Source organism: Stegostoma tigrinum, chromosome 3 (assembly GCF_030684315.1).
Source record: "Stegostoma tigrinum isolate sSteTig4 chromosome 3, sSteTig4.hap1, whole genome shotgun sequence".
Classification (NCBI taxonomy): Eukaryota; Metazoa; Chordata; class Chondrichthyes; order Orectolobiformes; family Stegostomatidae; genus Stegostoma; species Stegostoma tigrinum.
Genome location: NC_081356.1, coordinates 72834073 through 72850297, shown reverse-complemented (window position 1 = coordinate 72850297; position 16225 = coordinate 72834073). Strand labels below are relative to the sequence as shown.

Below are 16225 nucleotides of genomic sequence, written 5' to 3'. Positions count from 1 at the left end.
ATACAGGAATGAGTTCCCCAACCTTGTGAAGAATCATGGACTCTGACAACAGATTATTTAAAAATTGGAGACTTAGTGGTCGTCATCATTTTTGCTAGTTTTAACTCCTTCTTTACTATGTTATCACTTTGACCAGTCATTCTAGTTTTAAGTAATTTTGGCAAAGTTTCCCAAAACTTAAGGAACCTGGAAGTTTAGCCATGATGAGATGAGCTAAATCAATTAGGCAAGTGTCTTCCCATTACTGCTCGTGGGCTGGAGGACACCAAAGAATTTAACATCTTCACAAATACGTGTTGACTGTTACACCTGCATTATATCCAGGGCTAAAGTTTAAGCATTACTGATTGGTATCCACTGTAGCGTTAGTGATTATACAATTATGTAAAGGCATTTTCAGCTATATAACACACAAACGATATACAAAAAGACATATGCCATCTGCCAGAGCAATGAGGTTATAATATTCATAAGAAAGAGTGGTGAGTAAACGGAACAATAAATAGAAGCTAATTATGTTTTTAAATTTTGGTGGTGTCCTGAGTTAATGTTCTTCCTGGAAATGCTCAAAGAATTCTTGCAAGTTACAGTAAACATAATGGATGTTTCAGGCAAGCTGTAACCTTTTTAAAGATAAGCATATTTGTCCAGAAACCTTGTCATTGAGTACTGCATTTTGCGTGAGCCTTTGGCAGTCTAAAAATTTGATAAAGATTTTTCTTTTAAAACTTCTGGTTCTTATCAACACGCTCTGAAAAATGCAAGCTCACTTTTTCTTTAAGTCCTATAAGCACGCCATTACCTAAGAAGCCTTTTTAAAATTGCATACCTAAGTTATGGCAATCTGGAGGCCTGATTTGGAAAAATGAATATTTATTAGGCAATATATAAAAAATGTTCATTATTCGTAAAGTGGGAGAATGGTGTGTTATGGGGTTTGAACTTGGCTCACCTCAGGAACAAGCCAGTTTTAAAGATCATTCTGATTGAGATCAGTGGACTCCATACACACCAGAAAGCAAAAATGGTTTCTCTACTGTACCGTTGTAGAAAATAACTTGGCAGAAATTTTGATTTGGCTGTTGTTGCCTCCAGAAAGGTTACACTAGGGGCTTTTGTGTTTGTAGGAATCATCAAAATCAAGCTGCACCTTTGTGTAATATCGAATCCACAAAATAATGTTGATGCAGCATGTATAAAATCAAATGTGCAACATCAAGTTGATGCTGCATGTTTTTAACATGTATGTAACCCTGATCATCCATTTCCACTCAATGACAGAAGTGATATTATAATTTTAACACGTGCAATCTAGATAATCAAAAATTTTCCTGCAGTGTTAAATATTCTAAAGTGAAGCACGTTATTCATGAAGGGCATATCTGCTGTTTGAAAGCTTGCCTGCATGACAGCAGATTTCAAACTTAAGATCGATTTGTGAATTTAAGCTCGTTATTTAGTCTAACATAGATGTACAATCCAAAATACAGCAGAACTGGACTCTTATATGCATGTATTCATGTGAAAATGAAATATCGTATGATTTTCTTTGAAGATCCAGGATGACATTCCTCCTTAAAACAATGCCACTAAAAGCAATTTGAGTAATCATTCACTCACTTTACTATTTCTGAAATGACTTGTGTACAGATTAATTGCCATTTTCACATACTTTTGAAAAGTAGTTATTTTCCCCTTTATATTTTATGAATTCTAAATTTTTTGTTAGAGTGAGTGTAAGGTTGGATCGCATGTGATCCAGGGACTGCTAGCCAATTGGATATAAAATTGGCTTGACGGAAGGAGACAGAGGGTGGTGGTAGATGGTTGTTGTTCAGACTGGAGGCCAGACATCAGTCTGCTGCAAGGATTGGTCCTGGGTCCACCGTTGTTCATCATTTATACAAAACGATTTGAATGAAAATATAGAAGGCACGGTTAGTAAGTTTGCAGATGACACCAAAATTAGAGGTATAGTGGACAGTGAAGAAGGTTATCTCCGATTACAAAGATATTTTGATCAGTTTGGGCCAGTGGGCCAAGGAGTGGCAGATGGAGCTTAATTTAGATAAGTGTGAGGTGTTGCATTTTGATGAGACAAACCAGGGCTGGACTTACACAGTTAATGGCAGGGCCCTGGGGAATTTGATGCACAGAGACCTAAGGGTGCAGATATGCACATCCTTGAAAGTGGTGTCACGGATAGTCAGGGTGATGAAAAAGGCATTTGACATGATTGCATTCATTGGTCAGAGCACAGAGGACATGAGTTGGGGCATCACGTACTAGCTGTACAGGAAATTGATAAGACTACAATTTGAATACTGTTTACAATTCTGGGTTGCCTGCTATAGGACAGATGTTATTAAACTGGAAAGGGTGCAGAAAAGATTTACAAGGATGGATCTGGACGGTTTGAGTTATAAGGATAGGCTGTATAGGCTTGGACTTTTTTGCCTGGAGCATAGGAGCCTGAGGGGTGGCCATATAGAGATCTATAAAATCATGAAGGGTATAAATAAGGTAAATAGCCAAAATCTTTTCCCCAGAGTAGGGCCAGGTTTAAGCTGAGAGGCAAAAGTTTAAAAAGGACTTGAGGGGCACCTTTTCCCACAGAAGGTGGTGTCTGTATGGAATGAACAGCCAGAGGAACTGGTCGAGATCAGTACAATTATACCATTTAAAAACATTTGGAAAGGCACATGGATAGGAGAGGTTTAGAGGGATAGAGGCCAAATACAGGCAAATGGGACTAGTTCTGTTTAGGAAACCTGGCCAACAGGGATGAATTAGGCCAAAGGGTCTGTTTCTATGCTGTATGACTCTGGTATAGCTTGAATACATGAAAGACTATAAATCGCAAGATTGAGTAAGAAAGCTAGCAGTCATTTCTCCTTTCTATGTTAAGATTTATGAAGTTAGCTAAAGCCATTTTGAGAGCTGTCTTTTTTTGCCTTATGATTTCCCATGACGTTATCACATTGGTATGGGCAGTTGACAGTGAATTTAGACAGTACGTTCCATTTATAGGATCAATACTATATGAAATGTCACCTGCCCCTGTCCTACTCACTATCCAACCAACCTGTGACCTGCGTGTTTATTATAACTATTCAATACCAGCACCCTTTCTCATTCTTCAGTCTCCTTACTTGTGTTGGTCTCTCTATGCCTTTTCAGCTTTAGATTGAAGTTGTAATCATCTTGAAAATTACAATTTGTTTTGAATTACTTTCTAATCATAGGGAATGCAGAACTGAAATGTTTCTCTGCTGAGTATCTGCAGTCCAAGTCAGCCACTTCAGTGTTCTTACTCTATTTATTGGCAAATGACCTTCCTCGAATCAATCCATTCTCTTCCAGCACTAGCTTGAGAGAATAGTGATCATATTTGACACAGAATTGCTTTGATGCAGCTGATACTTGGCTTGCTTCCCCTGTTGAGGATTACTTGTATCCCCTGCCAATTTGGACAGGTCTCTTCAGCTGAGTGGTAGCATCTGTTATTCAAACCTGCTGTTAAATGGCAGAACTTGGGATTGAAACATTTGGAAGAAGTAGGTGAAACTGTAGAGTGAAAGGAAACCTCTCAATTTTTTGATTGCTGATTCTGAAGCACTGTACAGGGAAAATATTAGAGTTCTGCAGTAATGGGTGGGTTTTCTATATGATGATCACTGTTGGAGAATGTATTGTAGCTTCATGTTCCACCTAACATGTTGCAAACATGATGAGTACCGAATTTTCACAGAGCCTCAAAAATGTTATATAAAATCCTAAATTTGTGTGATCAATTGCACAATGTTTTGCAAGCTAAAGATTAGGTATTCTAACTTGAAGGTTGTTAATATGACTATAAATAAGAGTGGGCTTACCATAGTTTTGCTCATGTAACAAAATCCTACTTTAAAAAGGCAAGAGTATTCTACCATATAATGTCAAGTCTCATGTTCTGTTTCAATGGTGAAGCTGTATTTTGTTTGGCCTGTTCCTACCAATACCATGAATTACCCACTGTAGTATTTATAGGCCACAAATTATAATTGCACTGATATGTGCTGTCAATGAGTGTATGATTTTGAATTGAGGGATGTTGTTCTTTTAGATGAGAAGAAAACTCAAATCGTACATGCAGACATGAGATAAAAAGCTAAATAGAAGAAGATAATTTCAACTAATTACATTTGCCAAACTTGGTGCCTGTAGATTGGATGAGATGAAATCAGGGTGTGTCAGAACCAACGGCCATGATGTTTAGTGCAATAAATATTCTCATAGAAGTTCAGATTCTAATCAAATTAGTTTAATAAGCATGTGCATTTCAGATATGTAGTGGCAAAGGTTAATGCATCACTCCAAGAATATGCTGGATATTCAAAGTATAAAGAACAGGTAACTGTGAAGCAACTTGAAAATGAGTAGCACCTTTTAACAGGAAAAACATGTCCGAAGCTACTTCACAACCAGACATTAAAAATCTGACATCAGAATCATAGAATTTTTAGTACGGAAGGAGGCCATTCATCTCATGGTGTTTGTATCAGCTCTTGACCAAGCTACCCAGCTAGTCCCATTCTCCAGCCTTATCTCCATTGTCCTCTAAATTCAACACTTTTTCAAATATATATCCAGCTGTCTTTTTTGAAACCTCCTATGGAATCTGTCTTCACCACTCTCCCAGGCAGCATATTCCAAATCCTAACAACTCTGAGTGAAGAAGTTTCTCATCTCACTCCAAACTGTATTGCTGACAATCTTGATGTACCAACAAGGGGAAGCAGAATATCACAAACTTATTCTTAATTTTAAATAGCTCAGTGAGGCAACCTCTTAATCTTCTGTGCCCCAAGGAAAATGAGGTCAATTTCTTTTAATCTTTCCTTGTATCCAAAATCCCTGATTCCTGGTATCATTCTAATAAATCTCAATTTGAACTCTCTCCAGGGCTTTAATATCCTTCCTTAAATAAAGTGCTCAGAACTGAATAGAATATTCTAAATGTGATGATCAATGATTTGTAGAGGTATAACATCACTTCCTTTGCTATTATTTCAGTGCTTCTAGTGATTAACCCAAGCGTCCTATCATTCTTCTTAACATCACTTTCAACTTGGTCACCTTCAGAGAATCATACATATGAAACCTGAAATCCCTCTGTTCCTGTACTCCCCTTAAAATTGAACCATTGTGCCTGTACTGTCTCTCCTTATTTCTTCTACAAAAATGCATTACTTCTCACACCTCTGCATTGAAATTCATCCACCAGGTCTAATTGGCCAACTTTTCAATGTCTTTTTGAAGTCATTCAACATCATCCTTACATTTCACTGTTCTCGCTAGCTTAGTATCATCTGCAAATTTAGAGATTTTACACAACCCCAAAGCATTTATATAAATCAGAAGAAGCAAGAGTTGGAACACCACTTTCCAATCTGAAAAATGTCCATCTATGCCTACCTCTATTTCCCACCTTTTAGCCAACTTCTAATCCATGCCACCAAGGACCCATCAATCCCAAACACTTTGAATTTGCTAACCAACTTGCACTTGGCACTGTATCAAATGCTTTCTGAAAGTCCAAATATCCAACAACCATTGCAGCACCCTCACCATCATCCATCCACCTCATCAAAGAACTCAATTGAAATTGTCAGACTTAACCTGCCCTTGTCAAAGCCATGTCTGGTATTCTGTTATTTCGCTCTAACTGTATATTTAACTTGTCCTGTATTATGGCCTCCATCAACTTTACCATTCTTGATGTGAAGCTGACGGTCTGTAGTTCCTTGGGTTATCCTTTGCCCCTTTCTTAAACAACAGGGAGAAGGCATTTGGGAGAGGGTGCAAATGTTTCATCTAAGAAATTTAGCTTTGAGATGGATTTTAAAGATGCAGAGGTGAAAAAGTTTTTATGAAGGGTGTTCCTGAGCAGGACCAAGACAGCAAGAAAACTGCATCAATAATATTGCCAAAGCTGGATTGCTTAGCAGCTAAATATATAGTGAATTGTAAGAGAGGTCGAGTGATGTAAAGTAAATTAAGTTGCTTTGTTTACTTAATGTCCTTTCACATGAATAGTAGTTTTGTTGATTGGCCTCATTACTCAAAAATATCATGGTATTTTAAGTGGCTGAATCTTTGTTTAATAAATTATGTTTGATTGAAACTTCATGCATGATGTTTGAAACTTTGGAACTGAGTTAGAATTTCTAACTTTATGTTTGACTGTAATCAAACAATACTTTTGTATAATAATTTTATTAACTTTTTAACTTGTGGTCTAAATTTTGGAATAGGTAATCCAAGAATAACATTGAAACATAACTGGATAGGCATGCTTATGCCTACAAAGCCTGTTTCTTTTAGCCATTAGAAAGGTTCTTGGAATTTGGCCTGGTAAAATTCTATTTGATACCGAAGTATAAACTGTTGCATTTAATAGCTATTGTGAATGCTCAGACAGAAAGAAAATTCAGACAAGTTTGCATTCTTCAGTTTTTCAACGGCTTGGAGATGTTTGAAGATGTTAACCAAATCGTCTTTGTTTTCTAGGTTGTTAAATTGAGGAAAGATGTCAAAAAGGCAAGAACTTTAATCATCCGAAAACTAACAAGAAAAATGATTCAGCTGAAAGCCAAAAAGTTCGTATTTGAAGCGTACCTTTTTTTATTTGTAATTTAGTGCCTCTGATATTCACTTACAAGGCTTTAGTGATGTGGGAATGAGGCATGTTGAGATGAGATGGCAGAGGAGGAGAAATCCACTCGAGGCAGAGATGTGGTGCGCCCGCTGGTTGGAGAGAGAAAAATTTAGTGGCAGGAAGCTACATTTGGAAACCCTTGGGACTAGTCCCTGGAAGTCAGAAAAGAATCACAAGGCTGATTGGACTTGGTGGGAGGAGGGTGGGTTATTTGAATGGGATGGCGAAGCCTACTGCAGTCAGCCAAAGGAGAACCAAAGATTTCCCTGATGGGTAGGGAAGCAGTTCTCCTCTTCCCTCTAGTTATAGGAATGCTGTAAAAACCACTGACCTGGAAATGGCAGCTCCTGTCACCTTTTTGCTGTCAGGCTTCCCAAACCTTGGGAATCTTGGTAAGCAAGAGCCAAATTTTAAACCAGACTCCTAAAAGCTCTATGGGAGAAGTGTCACACCTCTCTGATGTGAAGCTCTGTCATGGCTGCTCCTGCCACAGAAATAGCAGCAAGTATGTACGCTTGGATTGGGGGCGCAGGCCCTGTTTTTAAGCGTTGAAACCTGCCCGAGGTTGGGGGATGGAAGGGCTATCTTTAGTATCACTCGAATGTGTCGGCTGGCTTTTCTATAATTCAAAAATATATGCTCTTGGGAAGTATGAAGCACTGACTTGACATTTCTTAGTGATAGAAAAACGTTTTAACTTGTCTGCTGTTCTTTTTTGGCACAGGCAGGATTTCCACCCCAGTATTGAGGCAAGGATAGAGGCAGTAGGTAATTTTGCTGACATACCAGTTGTAGAAACATAAGAACAAGAGTAAGCCACTCAGCCCCTCAAGGCTGTTTGGCCATTCAGTAAGATCATGGCTAATTTGCAGCCTAGCTCCCTATAGGTGCCTGTGGCCCACATCTTTTAATACCTTGACTGAATGAAAATTTATCCATCTCTGATTTAAAATTACCAATGATCTGGCATTGACTGCTGTTAATGCAAGAGAGCTCCACCCTTTTGTGTATTGAAGCTTAACACCATCCAAGGCAAAGCAGCCCACTTGATTGGCATCCATGTCCACTAGCATCCACTCCCTCCACCACCAATACTCCGTAACAGCAGTGTGTACTATATACAAGGTGCACTGCAGAAGAGATCCTTAGACAGCATTTTCTAAACCCACGACAAGCAGGTACACGGAAATACCACTTGCTGGGAATACCACCACCTGCAAGTTCACCTCCAAGCCAGCCTCGTCATCCTGACTTGGAAATATATCACCGCTCCTTCACTGTTGCTAAGTCAAAATCCTGGAATTTGCTCCCTAAGAGCATTATGGGTGTACCTCCAGCACATGGACTGCAGTGGCTCAAGAAGGCAGCTTACCATTACCTTCTCAAGGGCAACTGAGGCTGGCAATAAGTGTTGGCCAGCCAGCGATGTCCACGTCCCATGAGTGAATTTTTATTTTAAAAGTCCTTCCTAACATCTGTCCTGAAAGTCTGACCAAACTTTTATACTACGTCCCCTGTTGTTGAATCCCCAACCATTGAAGATCGTGTATAGACCCTATCTTTTCTTGTAAATATCTTTGAAGACTTTGATCAGATCACCCCTTAACCTTCTAAATAGTAGAGAAAACAGGAATAATTGATACATTTTCTGCCTATAACTTAGTCCCTGAAGTCCAGGTGTCATTCCTGTAAAACAATGTTGTAGTCCCTCCTAAGGCCAATATATCCTTCCTAACCTGTGGTGCCTAGATATTCTCATAGCACTCCAAGTGGGTTCTGACTGGTTTTATATGATGCAGTAAACTTCTACAACCTTTTACTCCATTCCTCTCGACATAAAGGCCAGCATTCCATTAGCTTTCTTGATTAATTTCCTTGGTTTTTTTTGTAATATTTTAAAGATCTGTGCACTAGAACCCCCAAGTCTCCCTTATAAATCAAGAACCCATCAAGCTCTATCTCAGAAACCTTTAGTAACTTGGCCTCCATAGTTTCTGCAGCAATGAATTCCACAGATTCATCGCCTTCTGGCCAAAGAAATTCCTTATCATCTCAGTTCTAAAGGTTTACCCCTTCACTACAAGACTGTGCTCTCAGGTCTTAGTCTCTCCTACTAGGATCTATGGAATTCTGTTAGAATATATTTCGGGCATCTATAATGTGCTCCTCTACTTCCTTTACTACACTCTGATGGAAACTTTCAGGTGTTGGGGATTTGTCACTCTTTAGTTCCATTCAATTCCACTTTGTTTTACTTATATTAATTCCACGCAGTCTCTGGCCCCTGAGAGTTATGAACTATTCTAGTGGATGTCTGTCATTGCTCATCAACCGCCTTTACAGTTAAACTTCTTTCCCAGCCCACTCCCAAGATTCTTATTCTCAGTCTGCATGCTAAATTCTACCATGTTATGACCATTGCTTTCTAGGGATCATCTATTGTGAGATAATTAACCTGCCCCATGACACATTTCCAGATCAAAAGTAGCCTGATCCCTGGTTGGATCCACAGTTTATTATTTAGGAAGTTGGCCTGAATATACTCCATGAATGCTTCCTTGTGGCTACCTCTGCCATTTGACTACCCCAATGTACATGAAGATTAAAGTCACGTGTGATTAATTTATTGTCTTTTCATATGTCCTTATTATCACCTGATGTCTTTTCTGCCTGATTATAAACCTGCAGCAGTAGGAAGAGAAAGTTTTCCAATTGTTGAGCTCCACATAGTTTTTTTTTCCAATATTAATCATACAATTGTCCTTTGCTCCTGGAATTTGACTGAGCGCAGTTTGCAACAATGCTAGTACCCAGCAGTTCTAGGTGAGTGAATGAAGATCTCTATCAATGTCGCCCTAATGTCAGCTTGCTGTATATGGCTGGCTTTTTGTACTCCACAGTCCTTTTTCAAATTGATGATGAACCAACCTGTAGCATAACATAAGTTTACTAATTCTAAAGCTTATGTTCCGATCATTCAGGTGACAATGTAAATTTCAACCATTTCTTCCCCAAAGTTTGATATCTTCAGCAAAGAATTTGTTGGGAAAATTACAACTGTAAGTTTTTATGGAAGCATTCAATGCTATGTAAATACATATTGTAAAAGATGTTGGATATTCTGTGGGTCTAGGCCCAAAACGTCAGCTTTTGTGCTCCTAAGATGCTGCTTCGCCTGCTGTGTTCATCCAGCCCCACACTTTGTTAGCAGAGATTCTGTGTGCTGTGCCAAACGATGGCTTTTTACATTTTTCTTTAATTAACCGGACATACTTGTTTCGCTGTTATAGCAGGTTGCATCTGAAACGCTGGTATATGATTCAGTTATGATAAAATCATTTGATTAAAAGAAATACGAAGCACTCTGCTGTTGCAGAAAATTTGTTTTGCTGACTATGATATTGGTGTATCCATTTGTTTTTTCTGGAATAAAAATCTGACGATCAGAAGATAATTGTTTAATTGGGGCAAGTCTACACACTTTAACAGAAGTAATGTCTTACACTTGGTGTATCTACAGGGGAACTGAAGATGCCATCTTGAAAAATTTGCGACGTGCAGAGAGATTGCTACAAGAAATCCACATTATGAAGGTATTGCATTGTACTTTTTGTGTAGTGAAATACTGCAAAAACCCCTGCCACTGTTCCTGCACCCCACCCAACTGAAAGCCAGCAACGTTTTTAAATAATGATAGATCAAGCCTTAGTTTGAGGACAATCAACAAATGAATTGTTGTAGAAGGAAGTTTGCAACATGGTTTATTAGTGATATTCAGATGTAAAAGAATTTTCAAAATGCACTTCTAAAACTCAAGATAAACAGAAATTATACTTTGCTTCAGCTTGAATGCTGTTTGGCTAGATCTGGAATGTTTGTAACCCAGTCTTGTTTCTCTGCCAGTTTTTTTTTTGTTACTTGCTCATCCAGTATGCTTAAACAGAGCAGGGCTGTGTTAGCGGTCAGATTAAATGTAGCATTCTGAGAGTTAGTGTATTTCGAACTTTAAATTTTGAGGGGTGTGAAATATCTCCTGAAAAATGATACATACTTTGACTTTTCACTGAGAAATGTGGAAGTGGATGATCTCATACTGCCTATTGCCAATGTAACACATTCCTGTTGCCTGTCTTTTTTCTTCCTTGTTATTGAGCCTTGTGTTTGTTCTTTTGTTTGGGGGAGGGGGAAACGGAGCTCAGAAATCGAGAGACGGTGTGCGATGGTGATAGGTGAGTGAAGTAGGCAGCGGTCAGTGAGGTGGGCGGTGCGGATAGGTGGCAGAGTAGATGGACAGGTTGTGTCAAGTCAAGGAGGCGGGAATGAGAGGGAGGGTTGGTCTGAAGAAGGGTCCCAACCTGAAACGTCTCTGATGCTGCCTGGCCTGCTGTGTTCCTCTGTATTAGATTTGACTAGTATTCCAGTCTCTCATTAAGTTATGAAATAGCTGGAAAGTGGGACTGATGTATTGCTCTTTGAAAATGCCATTAGATTAAATGTTCTTCTTCAACCCTTAACATTGTGATTCTATGATTATTGTATTTGAGTTTTCATGTAGCCCACTACCTTCTTTTTCATGTGTTTATAATGTTTCCACACATCCTACTGAATTGACCAAATCAAGGATTTGATTTGCAAGTTCTGTAGCACACAAAAGACTCCATCTAGATGTATAGGTAAGAAGTTATTATTAAGCAATTTCAACTTTCCAAGCAGTGAATGTAGTCTCAAACCTTTGGTGTATTACAATGTCAACAGGATTGTTACAGTGTTGTGATATATTGAGTTGCCTCCCCCTCATCTTGTTACATGGTTAACTCGGTGATGCCAAAGTAAGGTACTAAGCAAATACTTGTTCAGTTCTTTTTAAGGATCAGAACATTCAGCAGTATTTTCTTGCTGTCTTATTGTTTCCTGTCCAGTACTGTCCATTATTTTTGTTATCTAATCAAGACATATACCCCATGCAACATGAACCCATTTCCAATTCAAACTTGAAGTTGAGTGAGCACTTTTATTCCAAATTCACCTTAAAATAACATTTTCTTTTTAAAAAGAAGTAAAATTATGTGTGGTTAGGAGTGAGAAATGAGAGCGTACTGTAATTGCAGTGTTCTGACTAGCTAAATTTCGAGTGAAATATGAGTGTGTTCAATGTCATTTCAGCTCTAAAAATAAATTATAGACTAGTTTCTGCCTTTCTACAACTCTTTTGTTGTTCCAGTAAATACTTTCTCAAGAAAGGTGGAATCATCATAGTGACAGAGTCGTACAGCACGGAACCAGACTCTTTGGTCCAACTCGCCCATGCTGACCAAGTTTCCCAAATTACACTAGTCCCACTTGCCTGCATTTGGATCATATCCCTCTAAACCTGTCCTAAACATGTGCCTGCCCAAATGCCTTTTAAATGATGTAACTGTACCTGCATCCATCACTTCCTCTGGTATATCATCCATATACGAACCAACCTCTAGTGTGATAAAGGTTGCCCCTTGGGTCCCTTTTAAATCTTTCTCCTCTCACCTTAAAAATATGCCCCCTAGTTTTGAACATCAGTGGCCATGAGATCTCCTGCTACTCAGATGTTCAATTAAGTCCAAGCCGATGGCGAGTGAAATAAGTTTCTACAGTTTCTGCTACACCATGTTTGTTCTGTCAAATCTGAGAACAGACCTTTCAGTTCAATCACTGAGCCTGCTGTGCCTTTCTTTTTTAGCTATAGCAGTTGTTTCCAGAATCCCACTTCACTCGTTTTAGTGTATTCACTAAAAATACAACACCCAATCTTTAAATACCTTAACTGACATTGACATTTACATCCTTCCAAATTCCACGCCCCCTCTCAACTTTTGTATGAGAACTTTCTATTTCTGGATCGAATTTTTGTAATTAGTTCAAATTCCGACTTGGTTGCAGATTTTCCTTAGAGGAAAGAGGCATTTCCCTTCTACCCACTGATTTTGTCGAAATTAGGTTTTGGATACGTTCAAGTGAGTTTATACTTTGCCATCTTTCTAATGTTGATCCCAACAGGTACAGAAACGCAGGAATAAACCTGTTATTGAAGCTCCGTTTTGCTTTGATTTCCATTACATCGTTTAAAGACTGATAGTTAGCTCCTACCATTGCATTAATAATTAGGATTCATTCAATGGTGAGTACTAATTGAAGGAAGTACTGATTGTGGCAAGAATACAGAACACACTCTGTGGTACCGCTACTGACCAAGCTGGTTGGGTGCTGAAGGACATAACCACTAGTTTGGTGAGAGTTTCAATAAGAGGGACAAAATCTACTTTACCTCATTCTCACCAATTTGCCTGTCGTGGATTAATCTGCCCATTAATGTTTTCTTAGGAGTGGCCAGCATAAAGTTCTTGCAGAAACAAAGTCCCGCATTCACATTGAGGATACTTTCCACTTTGTATGGTACTACCATCATACAAAACGAGACTGACCTTGAGCACATCTAACAACACAATAGTACTAGGAATTTGTGAGGCCATCTGCAGCAGTTGCGTTGTATCTGACCACAATCGACAGCCTCATGGTATATCCCTCACTCTGCTGTTATCGTTTATAAACTACAGGACCAACCCTGGCTCAATAAAGAATGCAGTAGAGCGTAGCAGGAGCAGCAACAGGCAAACCTAAAAATAGACCTCAACCCTGTTAACATTACGCCACCACAGGATTACCTGAGCCCAAACAGGCCATTGATAGAGCAAAGCAATCCCATAACCAACTGATCAGGCCTAAGCTCTGCTGTCCTGTCTCATCATTTTATGAATGGTGATGAGCAATTAAACAATTGACAGGAGATGGATGCATCATGAATAGATAGAGGGGCTGCCACATACATGGGAATATCTGAATGAAGAGCAGAAATGGACCACTTAGCCCTTCTAGCCTTCTCTGTTATTGAATAATATTATGCTAATCTGGTTGTGGCTTCATCTCTTCATAGTTACTCAATCCCACTTCCTTAGAAGTATTCAATGACAACATATCCACCATTCCCCTCCCCTCTCAAATAGATGACATCTTACTTTTAAACCATGGCCTTAGTTCTTATTGCAACTGTGCAAAAAAAATTTAATATATTTGCAACCGTCAGCCAGAAGTGGCATCTCTGTTTCCTCCTAATGTCCCAAGAATCATAAATCAGCCCATCTGATTTATTGCACATGATATCAGTGCTGAAGGCACTGAATATTGTAAAGACTATCGGTAACCACCTACTCTCTGACCCTCAGTTTGGGTTCTGCCAGAGCCACGCAGCACATTACAGCCTTCGTCCAGATATGAACCAAGAAAGCTGAAGTCCAGAGGTGAACTGAGAGAAGTGCCCTTGATTCAAGATAAACTTTGACCCAAGTCTGACATTGAGCAAAACTGATGATATTGAGAATGAGAGGATGTCTGTCCCCTGGCTAGAGTAATAGTTAGCACAAAGGGGATAAGATTATGGTTTTTGGAGATCAATTATTTCAATCCTAGGACAACACTACAGGAGGATTCCTCCAGGTAATTTCCTTGATCCAGCCATCATGAGCTTCATTGATTTTTTTCCCTCCATTTTAAGGTTTAAACTCAGGATGTTGTCAGATGTTTGTGCAACATTCTGTACCAATCAATACTCCTCAGATGTTTAAACACTCATGTCCAATTGTCCACGCAAATGCCAGGCAATGACCATTGCCAGCAAAAGAAAATCTAACTATTGCCACTTGACTTTCAATGGGATTACCATTGCTGAATCCCCCACTGTCAACATTCTGGAGTTATCAATGACTAGAAATTTAACTGGGCAACCATTTAAATATTGTGGCCACAAGAGCACAGCGGCAACAGTGTGTATTAAGTACAAAATATGCTGCATCTCCAAATAGTCTTTGCAACAATGTCTACCTGAATATTGCAGATGCTATAAATCTGAAATAAAAAGTGTGTGCTGGGAAAACTCAGCAAGGCTGACAACACCAGAGGAGAAAGAATAGAGTTAGTATTTTAAGGCCAATGTGATTCTTTTTCATCTGTGAAGAACAGTCATCTCAAACTCAAAAGAGTAGTTTGGCAGCAGCCCTAATGAGCATGCTGGTCAAGTCCTAAAGAACATAGCCCCTGAGTGGGTCTGCGGCAGGTGGTGAGGGAATCAACAGGGGGGAAAAGAAATACTTGACCTCATCCTCACTCGTCTGCCTGCAGTAGATGCATCAATAATCAAGAATATTGATAAGAGTGACTGTAGCTCTTGTGGATACCAAGTCCCACCTTCACCTTGCATTGTGCTGTGTGGTGATATCACAGTGCTAAATGTGACAGATCTGGCAACTCTAGGCTGTGCATCCATGAGACATCTTGGCCCATCAGCAACAGCAGAATCATATTCCAAACTGGTCCAGCATATTCTCCATTCTACAATTGCCAAAAAGTCAGTCTTGGTTCAATGGACAATGGAAGAGGGCATCTCAGGAGCAGAACCAAGTGTACCTAAAGATGAAGTGTCAGTCTGGTGAAGCTGAAAAGCAAGACTACTAGCATGTCAAACAGCATGAGCAACAAGTGGTAGAGCTTAGCAATGCCACAGTTAATGGTCGATCTAAACTTAGAAGTCCTGCCATGTACAGTTGTGAATGGTGATGCACAATTAATCAACTCATTGGAGAAGGAGGCTCCTCAATAATGGGAAAGTCCAGAACATAAGTACAAAAAACAAAGTTGAATAATTTGCAGTAATCTTTAGCCAGAAGTCCAAATAGTTGATCCATCTCAGCCTCCTTCAGAGGCCCTCAGCACCCCTGGTGCCAGTCTTCAGTCAATTGGATTCCATCCACATGATATCAAGAAACGATCAGAGGCATTGGATACTGCAAAGGCTGAGCCTTGACAACTTTCCAGCAACAGTATTGAAGACTTGGGCTCCAGAAGTTTGCGCACGCCTAGCCATGTTGTTGCAGTACAGTTACAGTATCTATACGGCAATGTGGCAAATTGCCCGGGGTATGCCCTGTGCACAAAAAGCAGAATAAATCCAATGTAGCCAGTTACTGCCCATTCCATCGAGTCTCAAGCGTAAACAAAGTGATGGCAGGCTTCGTTAACAATACTATCAAGCAGCAGCTGGTCAGCAGTCACCTGCTCAGCGACGTCCAGTTTGGATTCCACCAGGGGCGACGCATTTCCTGACCTCATTACAGCCTTGGTCCAAATTTGGACAAAAGAGATTGAATTCCAAAGATGAAATGAAAATGATAGCCCTTGACATCCAAGGCAGTATTTAACAGAATATGGCCTCAAGGACCCCAACAAAACTGGACTCGATGGCAATTGGGGAAAACTCTCTGCTGGTGGCAGTTATACGTGGCACAATGGAAGGTCGATGTGGGTTTTTAAAGTCAGTTATTTCTGTTCCAGGGCATTGCTGCAACAGTTTCTTGGTGTGGTATTTTAGGCCGAACCATCTTTGGTTGTTTAACCAATGACCCCCCTCCCCCTGGACAATCATATGTCAGAAGTAGGGAA

General features: G+C 39.6%; 1 protein-coding gene across 1 annotated transcript in view; it reads left to right on the top strand.

Annotated features, from left to right (window-relative positions):
* srfbp1 (serum response factor binding protein 1) overlaps nucleotides 1-16225 on the top strand; it is a 203383-nt gene that overhangs the window by 61867 nt on the left and 125291 nt on the right. The window contains exons 2-3 of the mRNA XM_048527373.2: nucleotides 6553-6641; nucleotides 10221-10293. Coding sequence (XP_048383330.1) covers nucleotides 6553-6641; nucleotides 10221-10293 — 162 coding nt within the window. The remainder of the gene's footprint in view (nucleotides 1-6552; nucleotides 6642-10220; nucleotides 10294-16225) is intronic.